The following is a 17,839-nucleotide window of genomic DNA, read 5'->3' on the forward strand; positions in this document are numbered from 1 at the left end:
TCGTGGGCCTCGCTGGTGTCATCTGCCAGCTCCTGAGGCTTCTTCAGGCTTCGGTGCCTCCAGCTCGTGCCCCCCTTCAGGATGTTCGCAGCAGAGTTGTTAAAAAGCTCTTGTTGTGCTGCTTTGTGCGGCTGGTGTGGTACGTGCGCCATCCCCATGAGGTTTGCTTACAGCGTTTCACTTCCATGTGTCTATAATAAAGGTCTGAAAGGATTTCAAGGTGCCTTCATTGTCTGGTGTCAGTGGCACATGTACCACTCCTCTTGGGGAGGTGAGCGTGAGGATGGGTCTCAGCTCTGAGGCTGAGCCTCCAGGATGCAGGACCTGTCCAAGCAGCCATAGAATCATAAAGGTTTGAAATGACCTTCGGTACTATCTGGTCCAACCATCCCCCTACTACCAACATCACCCACTAAACCATGTCCCTAAGCACCATGCCCAACCTATCCTTGAACACCCCCAGGGACAGTGACTCCACCAGCTCCCCAGGCAACCCGTCCCAATGCCCGACTACTCTCTCTGAGAAGAAACATCTCCAAATTTCCAACTTAAACCACCATTGGCGCAACTTGAGACCAATCCCACCAGTTATCTGTGAGAAGAGGCCGACTTCCAGCTCCCCACAACTTCCTTTCAGGTAGTTGTAGGGAGCAATAAGGCCATGGCAGGAGAGGTCCAAGCACCAGCTGGTGGTGGCGTGGGGACGCCCACCGTCCTCATTGCTAACCGGGGTGACTTTTGCTGAACTTCTGAACCTCTTCTGACCTCTAGTCCTTCCCTTAAAATGGGTGTAAGGCTTGTGTGGTGGCCAGCTGACTTTATGGGAGCTTCCCAAGTGCTGTTGGGTCAGGGACAGAACCAGCCCCAAGCCCACAGAGTGTGACAAGTCCCGACATGGCCCGGCAGCCGCTTGTCCCAAGCCGCCTTGCCTTTATCAGCTCCCTGTCTGCTTGCTCTTTTTTCCTGGGTTGTCCTCTGCCCAGCAGAAATGCAGAAAAACCAGTTCTGTGGTTAATTGCTGCACTTCCCTCCACGCCCATGGGGTAGGCTGCCTCCTCCTCCTTCTCCTCCTCTTTTTTCACAGCCTGGGTGCACTTCGTCCTCCAGCCTCTTTAGACCAGCCTGCGCCCTGCCGGCTCAGGTGCAGCCAGGCCTCCGCGCTCCGTCCATCAACCTCACGGCTTCTCCTGCCTCCCTCCTCCCCTTCCTTCTGCCAGCCCTTCTGGTGCTCTGGTGGCCCCTTCTCCCTTGGGGTGGACTGCAGGTGCAAGACCCAGGCACCTGCCCTGCCCGGAGGCGGGGGTGGCATTCAGATACAATGGCTGGAGGTGAGAAGAGCATGAAGGCCCTGAGGGAGGTGTGGAGAAGAGCAGAAAACTCTTTGTGCGCAGACTGCAGGAAGCCGGGTGAGTCCCCGAGGGTTGCTGGAGGACAGGTCAGAGGCAGGACTTGGTCTCTTGGTCTCATCCTGGCCTGGCCGTGCTTTGGAGCAACCTATGGAAGGAGGATTGTGAGCACGGGAAGGGATGATGCTGGGAGGGCAGTTGTTGGGAGCTGTGCAGTGCCCTGCAGCTCTCATGGTGTGGGCTGGTCCAGACTGAAGAGGACCCCAGAGATGAGATAGCAAGGGAGGAGTAAGGAGATGCAGCACTGGTGGGAAGGACAGGGACACAGCAGTGCCAGAGGAGCAGGGCCTGTGCAGTGGCAGCACTGTGGGTTGGAATCATGGTGGATCTCAGATACAAATCAAGGTCATGCCCAGTCAGGACCCGACAGGAAAGCTCGCAGTGAAAGCCTAACCGCTCCACAAAGAAGGCGTGATTCAGGAGAGCACGGTCTTTTCTGTGACTCAGTGCTGAACTGACAACCTTCCACAGGCGCCTGGGAGATGTCTTTCAGTGAAGAGCTTGTCCTCTTGAAAGGGTACTGCTTTGAGGTATTACAAGCACTGCTAAAAAATGCCCACTGTACTCCTCCCAAAAGGGGTGTGTTCTTAAAATCTTAATTTTTCCCTGGATGATTTTGGTTTTAAGGTTGCTTTTCACTTCCTGAGCTAAATACTGTTGTGGGTTTGCTGTGTTGCACTAAACAGCTCCTGGAGTCTATTCGCAGAGGTGGTTGCATTTTTGTCTCAGATGATTCTTTACCCAAAGGGAGTTTGCAGAGCACTTTGAAGTTTTACAAGGTTCAAGTCAACAGAGATTCATATTAAGCAGTTGAAGCACAGGGAATGAGGCAATATTAACTATACTTTTTCCACACAGACATCTGTACCCTGAGTTAATTAATCCACTCAGGTGGAACCATGGTCATAAAGCTCTCTGTTTCTCAGGGATATGTTCTGAGTTGAGACATTTTCCCTGGGGGAATCTACCACTTCCAGTCATACCCCTTTTTATACTCTCAGATCCTGACTGGGCATCCTCTACCTTGGGTGTCTTTATATGCCTCAGCTGCTCAGGAATTCACCGCAACATCCCTAGCATCAGCAAAGTCAAATCCCTGAAGATGGACCACTGGGATGATGCTCAGGTGAAGGTGAGATTTTTATCCTGTCGGTACGTCAGGTAGGTTGGGTCTAGGCTGTATACTAGTGCTTCTTTTGGCCTTTGGCCTCACCGAGTTGGAGATTAATGTGGTAAGTAGTCACTTTTCTAGTGCTCTGGATACACAAGCGGAGATAATTCCTCTTAACTCACTGGAAGAGGGAAGATGCACTTGCCTTTGTGTGTCTCCCCATTTCCTGTTACTTTGTGGCTGACACAGATCTCTTGCAGTGTGTCACGCCAAGGTTCAGTGTCTTTTATCATTCATGGTTACTCATTTCCTACTCACCTGCTCCATCCTGGCTCATTGTTTTCTCCTGGTTTCAGCAATGTGAAGGGAAAATCTTGGACAATTCCATGCTCTGAGAAGAGGTTTGAGATATGGTGTGATCTCTTGAGAATAATGACACTTCTGCGGACTTGACCTCTTCCTGTTACATCCCCCCTTGACCCCATTAATTTTCAGGGGACTGACAAAATTTTCCAGAGATCCAAGGAAAATAATCTGTATATTGCTGCTCCTTGGAGAGGAGCAAAGAGGTTTAGAAAGTCAAAGCTCTTGTTAAGCTCAGTCTCCAGCAAATCCACTGAACGTGCATGTACCCAGCACCACAGAATTGGCATTCGAGGCATTCTGGTGATTCAGGTGCAATCGGTGTAATTTCTTCTCAGACAGGTCCTTTGAGACCCACCTTTCTGTAGCCAGACTTTGCAGGGGTGTTGCAAAGGAGGGAAGTGAGTATGGTCCATGAGAGCTCAATGCATACCTCACCCTGTAATAGATAAGAAAAGAAAAAGGCCTGACATGAGTCTGCATCAAAGGGAAGGCACTAACTTTCTGTCTAACTCTGCAGTTTCTGGCCAAGCATGGGAATGCTGTGAGTAAAGCCACTTACGAAGCTCACATCCCTATTTACTACTATCAGCCAACCTACAATGACTGCCAGTAAGTTGCTGCATATAAAAGAAAAGGGGGAAGGGCAGTTCTGGGCTCCTCTGGTTCATTTCTCAGCTACCTGTCACCTCTCCCTACAGGGTGCTGAGAGAACAGTGGATACGGGCCAAATATGAACGCAAAGAGTTCACCGAGCCAGGAAAACAGCTGCCATATACTGGTGGTAAGAGCAGGGCACAGCTTCAAAATGTCCTCCTTGTTGCCTTTACTGGAAGCTTTTGAGTGTTATGAGGACAAAGCGCCTTGTGTCAGTGTTGCAAATCCCACAGGGACTCCTGAGAACCTGCCTGATATTTACAAAGCATGGCTCGGGGAGAGTTTAAATTGTGGACAGTGTAGGTTTGCACTGTCGTAGGTTGCTTCCAAGTGTTTTATTACCAGCTGGCATTGTTCAAAGGCATTTGCTGTGCTGGTGAAGCCAGAATTCTGCAACAAGGAATGTCTGTCCTGCTGCGTGCCACCCCCTTCAGCCACAGCAGTTGTCTCTGAAATGTCACTGCCAGTGTTGTGACACAAAGGGTAGGAGCCTAAGGGCCTGCAGAGACAAATGGGAAGAGTTCTGGTTCCACGCCAGCTCTCTGCATGGGCCAGGGCTGTGGTGTTCACAGGAGAGGCGGCTCTCACACAGACAGAGGCAGTTGTAGGAACCAGCCTAGAAGGTGGGAAGCATCGCATGTTCTGTCCCAGGGTGGGGCTGGGACTCCTGGCTGGATACAACTCTCTGATGCCTGTGGAGGGATGCTCTTAAAACTGACCTTTCTGTTCCTAGGGGTGAAGGAAGGCATCCTCTGGAAGCGAGGCCGAGACAATGGACAGTTCCTACCCCGCAAGTTCCTCTTGTCTGAGAGAGAGGGATGCCTGAAGTATTTCACCAAGCAGGATGTGAGCATGGTGGACAACTCCCACCTCATTGCATATTCCACCCAGGGCAGTGGTGTCATGGAGATGTGTCTCTCTTATGTGTGTTTCTGAGACTTCCTTAGTCACCCAGGCCAGGGATGATAAAAGAAAGATGTGTCACAGAGGACGGGTTCCCTTGCAACTCTCTGAGTGACATTTCTGACACATCTTCATTTTGTGTTCTCCTACATCCTTCCCTCTTCAACAGTCCTTTTGCTGGTGACAAGGCAGAAATGGCACTTCCATGAGACTCCCCCTTTCTTGTCTTACTGGTGAATCTCAGGGTACAGTGCTGACACACAATCCTACTGTTGATTAAAGGGATCATCTTTCACTTCACCCCTATCCATCTTCCTATTTGTGCAATCCTGCACCATCCCTGGAACCAGCCTCACCCTACTGTGAACTAAGTTGCCAAAAACCTGTTGCTTTGTGTTGCATAGAGCTACTTTTCTGCCTGTTCACTTCCCTGAAATGAATGGGGCAAGTGCTAGTAGATTGTCGCAAGGGAGGAAATGGCTTGGGGTAGGGAGGAGCAGGAGTGGGGGCTCTCCTTTTGGAGTCTGTTAGCCTTTAGACTGGGTCAGCTGTCAAGTCAGATGTACTTTCAGCTCTCACTGGCAGTTCCAGAGTAGGCGTGGCTCAAATCTAAACTGGAGGGGCTGAGCCACTGTTTGGGCTTGAGCATGCCACACACAGTGAAGGGGGTGTGTACTACAGCAATTTTGATGGGAAGGGGGCAGTTGATACCTTTTAACACCCTCTGGCCCCGCCTTACTTCACTAACTCAGTACCTTAGATCTCTTTCCCACTACGACTGCTCATGCATGGTCAATGCCTTTCTGTTCTCAGTCCAAAGAACCCAAAATCAGCGTCAAAATAGATGTCATCAATGCCACGTTCCAACCAGCGAAGATTGGGCATCCCAATGGCCTGCAGATCACCTATCTCAAAGACAACAAGACTCGGAATATATTTGTGTACCACAAAAGTGGAAAGGTATCTTGGCTTAGTATCAAACGCTGCAAAACAATTGAGCTGACTGGAAAAGCTGCTGGTTATGAGTGGTATGAGGTACGGGAAGGACGGCGTGCGTGTTTGCGAGTTGCTGTAGGAAAACAGGTTGAGGGTTCTGGCACTGTGCTTGCATGTCTGCGAGAGTTTTGCGGCAGGGAGCAGGGCAGGAGCACTGGCTGAGTGGGTTTGTGTGGGAGGAGCTGCTGCAGAAGATGTGCAGATGTGCTGGCTGCGTGTGTGCGAGGGAGATGCTGTAGGGCCTGCGGAGGGAGAGCTAGCTGTGTTTGCAGCTGACATAGGGTTGGGTGCAGCTGGGGGAATTTGGGTGGCTCACTGTTGCTCTAAGCTTTTTGTTCTGTTTTGTTTTCAGGAGGTAGTGGACTGGTTCAACGCCATTCGCTCGGTGCAGTTCCATTACCTGAAGGTAGCATTTCCCATAGCCAGCGATAACGAGGTAAGGCAGCACTAGCGCAGAGTGCTGAGTTTCTTGCCGGTACTCAGCTATTTTGATAAAAGAGCCCATTAGTCATTGTTAGATCCTAGAGACAGAAGTAGAAATTGCAGTATGTAGGTAGAAGGATAGGAAAGTGTGCGCACAAAGGCTTAGGATGGCCAGAGAACAGCCACTCTCTGCTATTTCAAGACACATTGCAAACAGAAGTGACTCGTGGCTAGGCAGTTCTGCAAATATGAACTTAAAAGGGAGGTGAATTTGGGCAAAGAGAGGGAAGGGGATGAGTTTGGAAATGAATAGCAAAGACACATGGCTGAGTGACTGTTACTCTCACCTTTTTGTCAGATTAAAAGCCGGCTGACAAGAAACTTCCTGAAGGAGGGATACATGGAGAAGACAGGTCCCAAGGTGAGCTGTGGTGGGAGAAGAAACCTAGCAGGGACTTGCCAGAGAGCCAGCGACTTTCCCTACTCCATCGTTTTTTCTCCTGTTGTTTCCCCACTCCCCCCTACTCTTTAGACACTAATGGGAACAGTGTGTGTGCACTCAAGGGAGAGGAAAATAAAAGGAAGGGGAAGGACATATGTGAAACTAGATGAAACCAGACACCCTGCTTTCTCCCAGAACATCCAATCTCTCTGAATGTGTCTGTGTGTGCAGGCCTTTACAGGTATTTGGAACCTAGATTTCTCCTGTCTCAACTCTGGGGTCCTTCACAGAAGTCCAAGCGTTAGGGTCAGCAGTTGGGACTGGAGAATTGGTCACTGATCCCCACTTACTCAGAAGGGGAGAGAGGGAGGTTGCTGTTAAGGCAGGGACTTGATTGATATGTTTGGGATGAATTTTGGGTATCCATTTGCACAGCTCACAGCAGAGGGCACTGTCACCTTACAAATGTCACCTCTTCCCTCCACAGCAGAGAGAGGCTTTTAAGAAGCGCTGGTTCACGCTGGATCACCGCCGGCTCATGTACTTCAAGGACCCTTTGGTGAGGGGGAGATCTGACCTCTGCAGGCAACAGTGCTGAGGACAGGGTCAAAGCGCAACCATAGTCTTGCTTCTTTGCTTTGCTCTGTTGTAAGGGAGGCTGGCGGGTTCCCCAAAGTCCCTGAATGGACTCTAGGTCTGTCCCTTTCCATCCCACTTCATTCACCCCACACTTCATTTGTTTCACTGCCTGCAAACAACGGGAACAGGAAGGGCAGGGGTGTAAAGGCAGTGGGGGCGAGGAGAGTGACATGGTGAGTGTCATGGAGAGACAGATGCAGCAGTTCCTCTCTTGGACCTCTTGAGGTCTATACTCCTAAATTTTCCCTTCTGTCACTGTCTTTGAGCGTAGCCTTTACCTTTTGAATCCCCTGACCTGATCTTTTTGCTGCTACATCCCTGGTCCTCACCCTGCCCGTAGGAGCACTGCTATTATTCGCTGCTTCTTCTTGGATTCAGTAAAACCCTCTCTTTCCCTCCTGATGTGCAGGATGCTTTTGCTAAGGGCGAGGTATTTGTGGGCAGCAGAGAGAATGGCTATAGTGTCCAAAAGGGATTGCCTGCGGGGACGCAGGGCAACTTCTCTTGGTACTATGGCCTCACCATTGTCACCCCTGACCGGGATTACCTCTTCACCTGCGAGACGGAGACTGAGCAGCTGGACTGGATTGCAGCCTTCACTAGTGTCATCAACCAGGCCATGACACCACAGGAATATGCAAGTAAGTGCCTGGATGATATTTCCTTCCCCTCCCGCTGCTCCACTTCAGAGTATTGCCCTAATGCACTTCCTTTTTCCTTCACTACAGTTGAAGCCTACTTCAAGTTTAAATCCTAGGAAGCCATGTGGAAACTTCTCTATTACTCGACTCTACCTGGTCCTCTTGGGTGGGCTGACAAGACAGGAGGGGAAATTGACATCAAAGAAACAAAGTGCTCTTGCAGCCTACCCTTTGAAGCACCTTTTTTTTTTTTTTTTTTTTTCCCCTCATGGACATTTCTCTTTGTTCTGAGGCCCGATTAAGCTGCTTCTTTTCAAGTCCAAGACTTCGTGAGACTGAATTCTCAGTGCTGTGATCTAACCGGATGCTGGCAGTCCTTGCCTATCGATCGGGCCTTGAACACTTGGCACTTGCTGTGGTGGACATAGGACCTCACATCACATCTACATTAAACTGCAGGCAGCCACCTACCTTCTGTAAGAAAACTGCTGCTTTGCTGGAGCTGAGGCCCAGTGGGCTGTGGGGGCTGCTGGACTAGGGGAGACGGGAGACAATTTCATTACAAGAAGTGGTTTCTCTGCTGGTGACAGAGATACGAAACATCTAGTTATTCAATCAGCTAATTTAATAGCTGATAAAGGTCACTTGAAAGATGTAATCTAACAGCCAACTGTGAAGCCTGTTTCCTCCCACGTGTACGGGCTTGAAAGTTTCTTCAGACCGCGTTTGTTTGTAGATCATCCTCTGACTGCTACTGCGCAGATTAAGAAACCGGCTCAGAAACAGTGTGTACACGTGTGTACGTGGACAATATGTGTGTGTGTACAAAGCAAAAACGTGGTGGGAGGTGGAGTATTGCCTTAGGGAAGATACTGTGAAGGATATTTGTGTTATTGATGTTCAGCTGCCAAATCTGAGTCGCTGTAGTCAAACCAATGGGGAGAGGTTGGATCCTGGAGAGACCAGCCTATGGCATGTCTGCTACAGACTTTGGACTCTCTGTTGACTTTACGAGAGCCTAGGAACTGATGTCTGAAGTAAAGAATATATGGGTCTCTGCTCCCTCATTCTCTGTATGTCAAAGGCCTGGCACTTGCATTCTGATCTACACGTTACGTATGTATATGAATATTACATATACTGGTAGGCAGTAGTGTAGCAAGGAAGTCTCTATGTTCATGTCCTTCTAGAAACAGACCTAACCACTAAATCAACCCATGATTCATATCTTAAAGATCATCTCTTAAAGCTCTCCAGCGTGTTTCACATGCTGGAAGGACCGGCTGAGTTCTGGCTGTAGTATCTAATGTGTCTGCAGTTTTACACAGGCAATGTGAGAACAGGCATTTAGGGTGCTAAGGGAAGCTAAATGGAATTAATGAGTCAACTATGATTTTAATTAGCTCCTAAATAAATGAATAAAAAATCCCATTTTAATCTGTTGTAACTTACTAAAGGAGCAGAGCTGCTGGCTTCTAAGGCATGAGCAGTTTCTTGAAAAAGGACAGACAATCACAGCAAGGAGCTGTGGCTATTCAGTGCATTTTCCAGCATGCTTGGACTGTGACTTTGGGCAAAGATGTGACCCCCTCTGTTTTTCTGGTGATCTCTCTGTGCTGAGACCACCGCAACCTGCTGGGAGCACCAGCTTCTTGGATGAGAAACAGTATTACTCATCCTGCTGCTATGACACAGCAAATCTTTCCACCCATAAGTATATTTCACTGCAGTTTTGCTGATCGCTCCCAGTTTGGAGCATGACTGTCCCAGAAACTGAAGGCCACTGCAAAGCTTGTGTTCAAAAGTAAAGTGCTTTTCAGTTTTGATAATACGAAAATGGGACAGTGTATTAGAAAAACAAACAAACAAACAAACAGAAAAAGGTCAAGCCCCATCTGAACATCTAGGTCATTCAATTCTCTTCTAGAAAGGAAAGAGAGAGGGACCCATGCCAAGTGCTGGCACATATAATTCAGAGGGAGGCCTCTGAAGTCACCTCCATCATTGCCATATGTGCCATACTCCTGTGGCATGGTCATGTTGAAGCTGCTGCTGTTGCATGTCATACATTGTTTGGGAGGTGCTTGGATCTTACTGCAGCAAGGGCAGTTCTGCTGGGATGCTTCCTTCTCCTATCTGCTGCTGAGATGTTGCTGCTGGAGGTAGGTGGAGGCATCTAACTCAGCCACAACAAAGCTAATGCACTCACTGAGAGTGCAAAAAAAGTGTATCTTGAGTGACCTAAAAACCCCTGCAGACTAGCAGTAGATCAGCAGTGGCACATCTGTCTGCTTCCTGTGACAAATGTGGTTCAGATGTGGTTTATTAAAAAAAAGAGTGGGGCAGTGCTGGGTGCAGAAGACTTTGGGGCATAGGTGTCATACAGTGATACTCCAGTAGAAGGCAATGGTGCCTAACACACTTCTGCTCTGAGGGGAGGCAGGAGGATGGTCTTTGGGGAAAGGAAAGAAGTAGTCTGGTCTAAAATACCCAGCCCTTTGAGCCTCTAGGAGCTTGATGCTGACTGGGGACAAGGGTGGAACAGGGCCAGGTCATAGACCATGGGAGATGTCCTACCATCTGGTGGTCTGTGGGGGTCTTTGCTTGCAAAACTGGGGGCTAAATCCATTGCCTACACCTCAAAGGGGTCCTGCTGACCTTGGAAATGACTTGGGGGCAGGTCTTCTTGCCCTGGTTTAGCTAGGGGCCAAGGAGCAGTGTAGCAATCTTTGCATTTTCAGTGCTGACCCTGGTTTCCCTTCTAAATCCATGGCACAATTCTTTTGTCTCCTGCCAGCCTGGGAAGGCTTATTTTTCAGCCATATCCTGCCTCAAAGGAGGAAAACTGGGCAAGGGGAAATAGGGAAAAGAAACAGAGAAAAGAATGAGAAGGAAGAGAGAGCAGGAGGAAGGCACTGAGGAAGAAGGAGTGTGTCTGAAAGAAAGGAGGGAGCCATCACGGCTCCTCAGCTAGTGGCTAGCAGCCTGGTATGAATCGTGACTGCGATCACACTGGTGTGTGAAGCTGAGTCAGACACATTCCTGTGCACTGGGCAAGGCGACTCTCCAGGGGTGGGTTAAGGGGGGTGGGTGGGTGTCACACCTCTCCAGCATCTGAGCTGAAAGAAGAGAGGCTAGGGAGAAGGAGAAACCCACTTGTCCATGGAGTCGGCTGTTTTTCTGCCCAGCAAACACTGGAGGAGCAAGAAAGTGAGGAGCTGGTGAAGAGCACAGACCTTTCCTCCTGGCCGTCAGCAGTTACTTTGCACCTGTCAGCCTTGAAGGGGTGGGTGGTGTCCCTTCCTCAACTTTTAATTGACGAAAACCGCTGGACGGAGCTTCTGATGGACAAGATCAGCAAAATGGACTGGATGGCTGGAGGTGAGGAATAGACTTCTCTGGAGCACCTTATGTCTGTCGAGCTCACACCATTCATCCGTTCCTGGGCTTCTCTTAAGAATATTTGTGTCTCATATAGCAAGCAGGGAGGGCAGAGATAAGGAACAGGTCTCTCACAGCCCGATTGCTCTCCCACCCCAATCCCCAAGATGTCTTGTGACCCTGCCCTCATCAGTGTAAAGCCTGGAGAGGATCCTGAGGGTGGCGGCTTCTCAGAGGAAAGTGGCAGTGGGGGTGACAGCAGTAGTGCCCTGGGAGAGGACAGCCCAGTCACAGGGCCGCTGGGCACAGTGCTGCTGCTCATGTGCCTTGTTGGGATGGTCGGGAACATCTACACGGTGCTGGTGGCCTCCGGCAGGGTGGTGGGCCGCTCAGCGGGCTCCCTGGGGGTCTACGTGATCAACCTCGCCCTGGCCGACCTCCTGTACCTCTCCACCATCCCCTTCGTGGTCTGCACCTACTTTGCCCACGACTGGTTCTTCGGGGACGCAGGCTGTAGGATTTTATTCAGCCTGGACCTCCTTACCATGCATGCCAGCATTTTCCTTCTGACCGCCATGAGCCTGGAGAGGTACTGGGCAGTGATCAGGCCGCTGCGGGCCAGGCGGGCCAGCAACGCTTACCGCAGGCTGGCCAGCGCCGTTCTCTGGCTCCTTGCGCTCCTGCTTACGGCCCCCATGATGGCGATGACCCAGCTGCGGGAGGGGGATGGCCCCCACAAGCGCATCTGCGTCCCCACCTGGACGCCGGCAGCCTTCCGTCTCTACCTGACGGTGCTCTTCGCCACCAGTGTCCTGGTGCCCGGCATGGTGCTGGGCATCGTCTACACCCGCCTGGCCCAGGCATACCGCTCCTCCGCCTGGCCCTCGGGGCTGCCGGCGGCTGGCCGGGCTCCCACCAGGTGTCTCTCCTCCAGGATCTCTGCCATCGTGGTGGCCTACTGGGCCTGCTTCCTTCCCTTCTGGGGCTGGCAGCTGGCTGGGCTGTACTGGGGCGAGGGCCTGGGCATTGGCCCCACCGCCCAGGCCTACCTCAACTTTGGTGTCACCTGCCTGGCCTATGGCAACAGCTGCGTCAACCCCTTCCTCTACACCCTGCTGGCCAGCAGCTACCGCCGGCGCCCTGGCCGCAGAGGGTCAGGGATGGTGTGGCCCCACGCACCCTTCCTGGATGCCACGGGAGGCCACAGCATCCCCCTGGCTTCGGGGGAAATGTTGGGGTCCATGGGGGAAAGCGTGGGAAGCCCCAGACCTTGAGCAGTTCCCTGGGTGAGGGGCATCTGCCAGGCTTTTGTGAGGGCTGAGACATGAAATAAAAGTGTATTGTCTTCTGCGCTGGCTCGTGGTGTTTTCCATCCTTGTCATCAACCTGGTGCATTCCCCTTCATGACTTGCATTTTGTGAGGCTGCTTGAGGATGCTCATCCGCTGGCATGTGTGAGAAGTCAGTCCAAGCTCTGGTCCTCCAAGCCTTCATGTGCTGGCCTTGTGCAAGGCCAGGGAGTAGGTGGAAGGGAGCCATCAGCCTCCGTATGTCTAAATTATACCACCAAGGAACTCTCACCACCCTCACCTCCTCGCTGGCAACGGACAGAGCCATAACAAAACAGGGACAACAGTGACTCACAGATTTCACAGGACCAGTGAGTCACTTTGAGAAGCAGGCACACTAGTGGGAGACCTGATTAAAGTGCATCCTCTAGCTTGTGGTGAAATTCTCATTCAGTTTTTTTTTTTTTTTTTTTTCCACCCACCCTCACCGAAATCTTTGAAGAGTCTTTCTGAAAAATGACTCCCAAGTACAGTTTGGAGACACTGTGGGATGTGCGAGATTGCCCCACAGTATAGCTCAGGGAGCAGAGCATGCCTGCTTAGCTTTCAAGGTCAGACCAGCAAAGGAAGCTACAAGGAGAGAGCTTCTCCATGTGGCCTTCATCACAGCTTATGAAAGGGCCTGTCACCAGCACTGTGTCCCTACTGTGGTCTGGTCAAGGAGATACCCAACCTAGCAGCCTAGCTTTGAGTAACATGACGCTCCAAGTGAGATCCAGTTGCAGAGTCTCAGTCTGTTTTTACTCCCCAAATGTTCCTGCCTCCCCTAAAAGCCCATCTCAAGCCCTTATCTCCAGCTTGCCTCTCTCCTCTTCCTCATACCCAGTTCCTAGCAGCCAAGTCTCTCTCTGCATGGGTACCTGAGACACAGGACCTGGCACACCCTCATGAATTATGGAGCAAGAACGAGAGGTGCTGCTGCCTTAGGAACAAGCTCCCGTGCACCAGCTGCTCTGCAACTGCCTAATGGGAGGAATCAGCCTGGCCAAGCCTGCAGGGTGCCCTTGCAGAACATCAAATTGTCGTTCACATTGCTTGTGGCCAGCCTGGAAGCGAGGGCCCAAAGATTACATGCTTCCATGCCAGCTCCACCAGGCACACCACCAGTCATTACTGCTAAATTAGCATTAGGCTAAGAGAGCCCCCAAGGCAGCTGTTGGCTGATGCCTTGGGTAAGCCACAGCCCATTGAGCAATATGCTCAAATAATATCAAGCACGCTTCATATTCTTCTGCCCCTTCAGAGGCTAGCCTAAGATTAGACTGAGGAATACTCAGGCTTATGTGGGCTAATACGTGAGTGAAGGGGTAACAGAAGTGTAGTGGGGGCATCCTCATCATCCCACACCCTAGCTGGGCTTTACTACCTCTCTAGCTCTTGGGATACAGTAGGGCAGTAAGCTATGTCTCAAGTACATTTATGCTTATTCATATTATTTGGTTGAAGAGCCAACTGCAGACACTCCCAAGGTCAGCAATACATTCCTTTCCACTGCCATTCCTGTGCAGAAGCAAGTCACATCTATCTGGCCACACTATATTGCTTCCTACTCAGACTCTTCCTATCATTTTTACCTTGTCTTCCCAGGCTCTTGCCCCCACCAACCTCCTCTCCACCCATGACATCAAGGGCCAAGGCTATATTTAGTTAATCTCACCCACATGTGATTCTCCAGCAAAGCAGGTTATACCACTCCAAGTCCCCCAGCTGACTAACCCCTGTAAGCCTGCAAAAATTAGTTTGAGACCGGGTAGACCAAAACATGTTTATTGATTGTTTTTTTGTATTTGAAACAGATGTGAGGGGGAGTTACTCCCAGCTGAGGGACTGCAGTGTGAAGTCCCCCTGTGTATCAAAGTAATCAAAGACAGAAAGACCCAGTCGGTTGGGGAATGTGAACTGGTGGCCTGTCAGGTGGACAGTCACATCACTTGGGTTGATGCTGAAAGTGACCTACAAAACAAAGGGAGAAGTCAGAGAAAGCTTCTGCCAAGATACTCTCAGCCCTCCCCTGATCCGCAGCATTGCTGCACCAGCCTCTGTTCTGCAAGGTGAACGTGCTCAGCAGCAAAACCTGCTCTTCAGCAGCATGAGCATGCTTCTGGTGTCCCAAGCAATGCCTATTCCCTGCTCAGTTCAGTAGTAACATCCCTTGGAGCTAGATGGAGCTTGCACATTTGATCCCCACCCGTCACCACTGCTCAGAGCCCTGGATGGGGGCACTGGCCGAGCAGGAGAAGCCAGCCACCTCCGGGACAGCCCTGAGCTAGCCACTGCAGTTGGGTGCCCTGTGCCAAACGCCCTCCCTTCACCACATCCCAGGTCTCACCTCTGCGGGGGCTCCCTTCTGGAAAGGGAAGACCGTCTCCCTTTGCTCCGCACCCCACTCTTCCACTTTCTTTGAGTTGCACACGATGGTGTTCACATCGCCATGAGCATCAAAGCGGGGGTTGAAGTGAAGGCCCAGGTGGGTCGAGTCCTTCCCCAGATTCATCACAAAGCTGAAGAGAAAGGAGACAGACACCACAGTAGCACATCACTCATTACGATGACTGGCTCTGGGTCTGCTCCCTCAAGCCCAGAGGCGGGTGTCTGAGGAGAAATCCTTTAGAAAAACTGGGCAGTTTTGCAAAAGAGATGGTGCTGTCAATGCAAGATACTCTCCACTACGCTTTTAACAGGAGAAAGATTCAGTGCTTAGCCCTGAACATGGAATTACTCTGCACCCAAACCAACTCCCAAGGAGTCAGTTGCTTGTCCCAGCTTTCCTTCCAGCCTCAAACAGTTAGTTGGGGCTGCACCCTGCTTGACAGCCACTGCCTTCTCCCAACCCTGCAGGCAGCTGAAATAATTACCATCTCATTAGCTATCCCAGAGCATCTTGCAATGGCAGTGGGAGGAAACAGCTTCCCAGCCCAGTGTCCACCTTGCCTCCAGGCCTCTTACTGAAGTGAGAAGTGAGGAGGCATACTGTTTGGCAAGAGAAAGCCCAAGAGGCTTCTCTCCAATGGTATCAAACTTCAAAGGCACTGGGAAGAGCTGGAACATGTTTCCTGGAACACCACTAGTGCTGGTACAGCAGCTATGGGCTCCACCTTACTCACCAAGGGGCCCCACCAGACACAGACCTGCAAGAGGGCTGGGGTTGCTGCAGAGGCTTCCTTGATGGCCACAGCCAGTGATTCCCAAAGAACTAGGAGTATTTTTCCATCTTAGCACACCTGCCCACTGACCATTTCTCCCCATTCCTTCCCCAACAGCACCCAAGAGGTGTCACCACTGAGTGGAAGTAGATTTTGACACCCTGATACCCTCACCACCGCTGGGACCTTGCAGCCTTTCCCTTTACACCATTAAGGGAGCTGTGGCTCTGAGCATCCATGGCACCAGAGCACCCAAGATCTCCTAGGTGCTTGGGACAGGATCTTCTGCCCAAGGCCCTTGCTCCTCAGCCACCTTCATGCAGGGGAGAGGATGTTGTGGCTGTTGGGTTGGTCTCGAGCCATATCTCAGTACAGATACAGCTTCAATTTCCCTCACCCTGTGCTAGAGAGGATGTGGTCATTGCCAGTTCATGCAGCTGGGGCTTCACATCTGCTTTGGCTTAGCCCCTTGGCAGCAGAGCCACGTCTGCAATGTACATTAGGCAATGACTCACTAGGAAGCGCTGCTGCTGTTAACCCCTCTGAGAGCTGCTCCTCTCCCACCCAAGGGACAAGGCTCCCTCGGTCCCCGGCAGCAGAGGCCAGCTCAGCACGGGGCTTTGGCACAGCTTACCTCTTGGCGTTGGGTGGAATCGTCCCCTTGACCGTGAGGCGCTGGCCAGGCTTGAGGCCCAAGTTGGAGCACACGGGTCCCTGGGGAATGGGAAGGCAGAGACGTTAGCTCAGTACCTGCTGGCTCACTTGCTCCGACTTGGCAGCTCTCCCCGCTGCCTCACCAGGCGGTGCGGTGCTTTGGACTGCAGGAGAGACAGGGATGCTCCCTTCCCTTAGGGGGAGGCGCATGGGACTCCCTCCAGAAGTCACCCCAATCACATGGGCCATGTGCCTGACTTCCCAACCTTCCTCCTGCTGCTCTCATCAACATATCTGTGTTTCGTGGCAGTGAAGAGAGTACCTGCAAGCTCCCACCACACCCACCCTGTCCTGAACACACCCATGTGCCTTGTGGGTCTCACGACATCCCACAGAAGTCTGGCTGTGCAGGGACGGCCAGAAGTTTTGCTCCCCAGCTTCCAAGGGCTTTTTTTTTTTTCCAGGTTTAACATTTGCAAGAACTTTTTCCTGCTCCATGCATGCTCTTTTCCCTGCTTTCTCTAGGAGAAGGAAAACACCCTGGTACTCATTTCTTAATAGCACCAGAGGCAAGAACACAAGAATGCAAGAACACAAGAATACCAAGAGGTTTTCCCCACCCCGGTTCCATTTGCACTTGGGACACTCCCTGATTTTCCCCCCCTCAGTCTGGTGAAAGAAACCCAAGTGCAAACACTCTGCTGACACAAGTATCCCTCCAGCAGTCCTTGGTACTCACAGGACACACTTCAGGAGAGCACATTTTCTTACGAGAAATAATAATTGAGTGACTCATGAAAACTGCAGCCAGGAAGCAAGTGGCAAGGCTGCCCAGAGGAGAAGATGCTCAGAGAGCAATAAATATTCCTGCAGATACTTCCCCAGAGCAGAACTGCTATAAAGCAGGTTTCCCCCAGCTTGGGAACCAACCTAGCAAGGACCCTCACCACATTCCTCCCCAGAGGGACCCTGGAGGGAAAAAACTCCCCTGCCAGAACAAAAAATAGCAGCCACTCTTCTGTAATAGATGCAGCAGGGATCCTGACTCCCCCCCAGCAGCAGGCACCCAGCTCTCGCAGAGCCTTTGGCACGGGGACAGATGAGCAGCTGGAGGAGGATCGTGCAAGCACCCTCCTGCCAAGCCAACATCTTCCCCATCGTCCTGCTCTGTGAAGCAGAACCTCCCATTAAGCAGCACCCCCAAAAAAGCTGCCCCTGCAGCCCCTCTCCCTGCTCCCCATCGCTCCCTGCACTCACACAAGACATGGTGCTGCTCTTCGGGCTGCTGCTCCTCTCCTCCAAGGTGCAAAAGTCCCAGGCAAGTAGCTCAGGGGCCCCACCCTGGCCTTTAAATAGATGGAGAGCTGAGCTGTGCCAGCCCTTTCGCCACCCGGCTCGCCAATCAGATGGAGGATGAAGAGGGAGGGGTTGGTTTTTGGGGAGGGAGGACCTGTCAGGCACGGCTGCCTCCTCCCACCCTCACCCAGGCCCCTCTCCAGGATGCTAAATCCCAACCCTTCCAAGCAGGCAGCCGGCCGCTCCAGGAGGAGATCCAGCCGCGTGTGGCCTCCAAGCCAATGGAAAATAGTTTTACAATGAGTGTTTTGCTCTCCAAGGTTTTTATCCCACATGGAAAATGCTCAGAGGGACTGAGATTCGGCGGGAAGGGTCTGGGAGGCAGGCTGGGCTCCTCAGCTCCGCTTAAACTGGGAGCAGGAGAAATACCACTGGG

At 51.5% G+C, this 17,839-nt stretch overlaps 3 protein-coding genes across 3 annotated transcripts; 2 read left to right on the forward strand and 1 right to left on the reverse strand.

The window, feature by feature from the left end:
- Positions 1 to 1,058: 1,058 nt before the first annotated feature.
- On the forward strand, positions 1,059 to 9,001 carry LOC118174314 (arf-GAP with dual PH domain-containing protein 1-like). Its single transcript, XM_035339585.1, has 11 exons — positions 1,059 to 1,406; positions 2,408 to 2,538; positions 3,401 to 3,492; positions 3,582 to 3,664; positions 4,271 to 4,383; positions 5,254 to 5,400; positions 5,789 to 5,872; positions 6,218 to 6,280; positions 6,789 to 6,860; positions 7,350 to 7,581; positions 7,669 to 9,001. The coding sequence occupies exons 1-11, from the start codon at positions 1,319 to 1,321 to the stop codon at positions 7,695 to 7,697; spliced, it is 1,134 nt and encodes a 377-aa protein (XP_035195476.1). The 5' UTR covers positions 1,059 to 1,318; the 3' UTR covers positions 7,698 to 9,001.
- Positions 9,002 to 10,028: 1,027 nt separating this feature from the next.
- Positions 10,029 to 12,255, forward strand: LOC118156088 (urotensin-2 receptor-like). Its single transcript, XM_035309862.1, has one exon. The coding sequence runs from the start codon at positions 11,130 to 11,132 to the stop codon at positions 12,234 to 12,236; it is 1,107 nt and encodes a 368-aa protein (XP_035165753.1). The 5' UTR covers positions 10,029 to 11,129; the 3' UTR covers positions 12,237 to 12,255.
- Positions 12,256 to 14,061: 1,806 nt separating this feature from the next.
- On the reverse strand, positions 14,062 to 17,517 carry LGALS1 (galectin 1). The gene is made up of 4 exons (XM_035315009.1): positions 17,365 to 17,517; positions 16,088 to 16,167; positions 14,640 to 14,811; positions 14,062 to 14,263 (listed from the first exon to the last, which is right to left on the reverse strand). The coding sequence occupies exons 1-4, from the start codon at positions 17,371 to 17,373 to the stop codon at positions 14,120 to 14,122; spliced, it is 405 nt and encodes a 134-aa protein (XP_035170900.1). The 5' UTR covers positions 17,374 to 17,517; the 3' UTR covers positions 14,062 to 14,119.
- Between the last annotated feature and the right edge of the window lie 322 nt (positions 17,518 to 17,839).

The sequence above is a fragment of the Oxyura jamaicensis genome, chromosome 1 (genome assembly GCF_011077185.1).
Source record: "Oxyura jamaicensis isolate SHBP4307 breed ruddy duck chromosome 1, BPBGC_Ojam_1.0, whole genome shotgun sequence".
In the NCBI taxonomy this organism is placed as follows: domain Eukaryota; kingdom Metazoa; phylum Chordata; class Aves; order Anseriformes; family Anatidae; genus Oxyura; species Oxyura jamaicensis.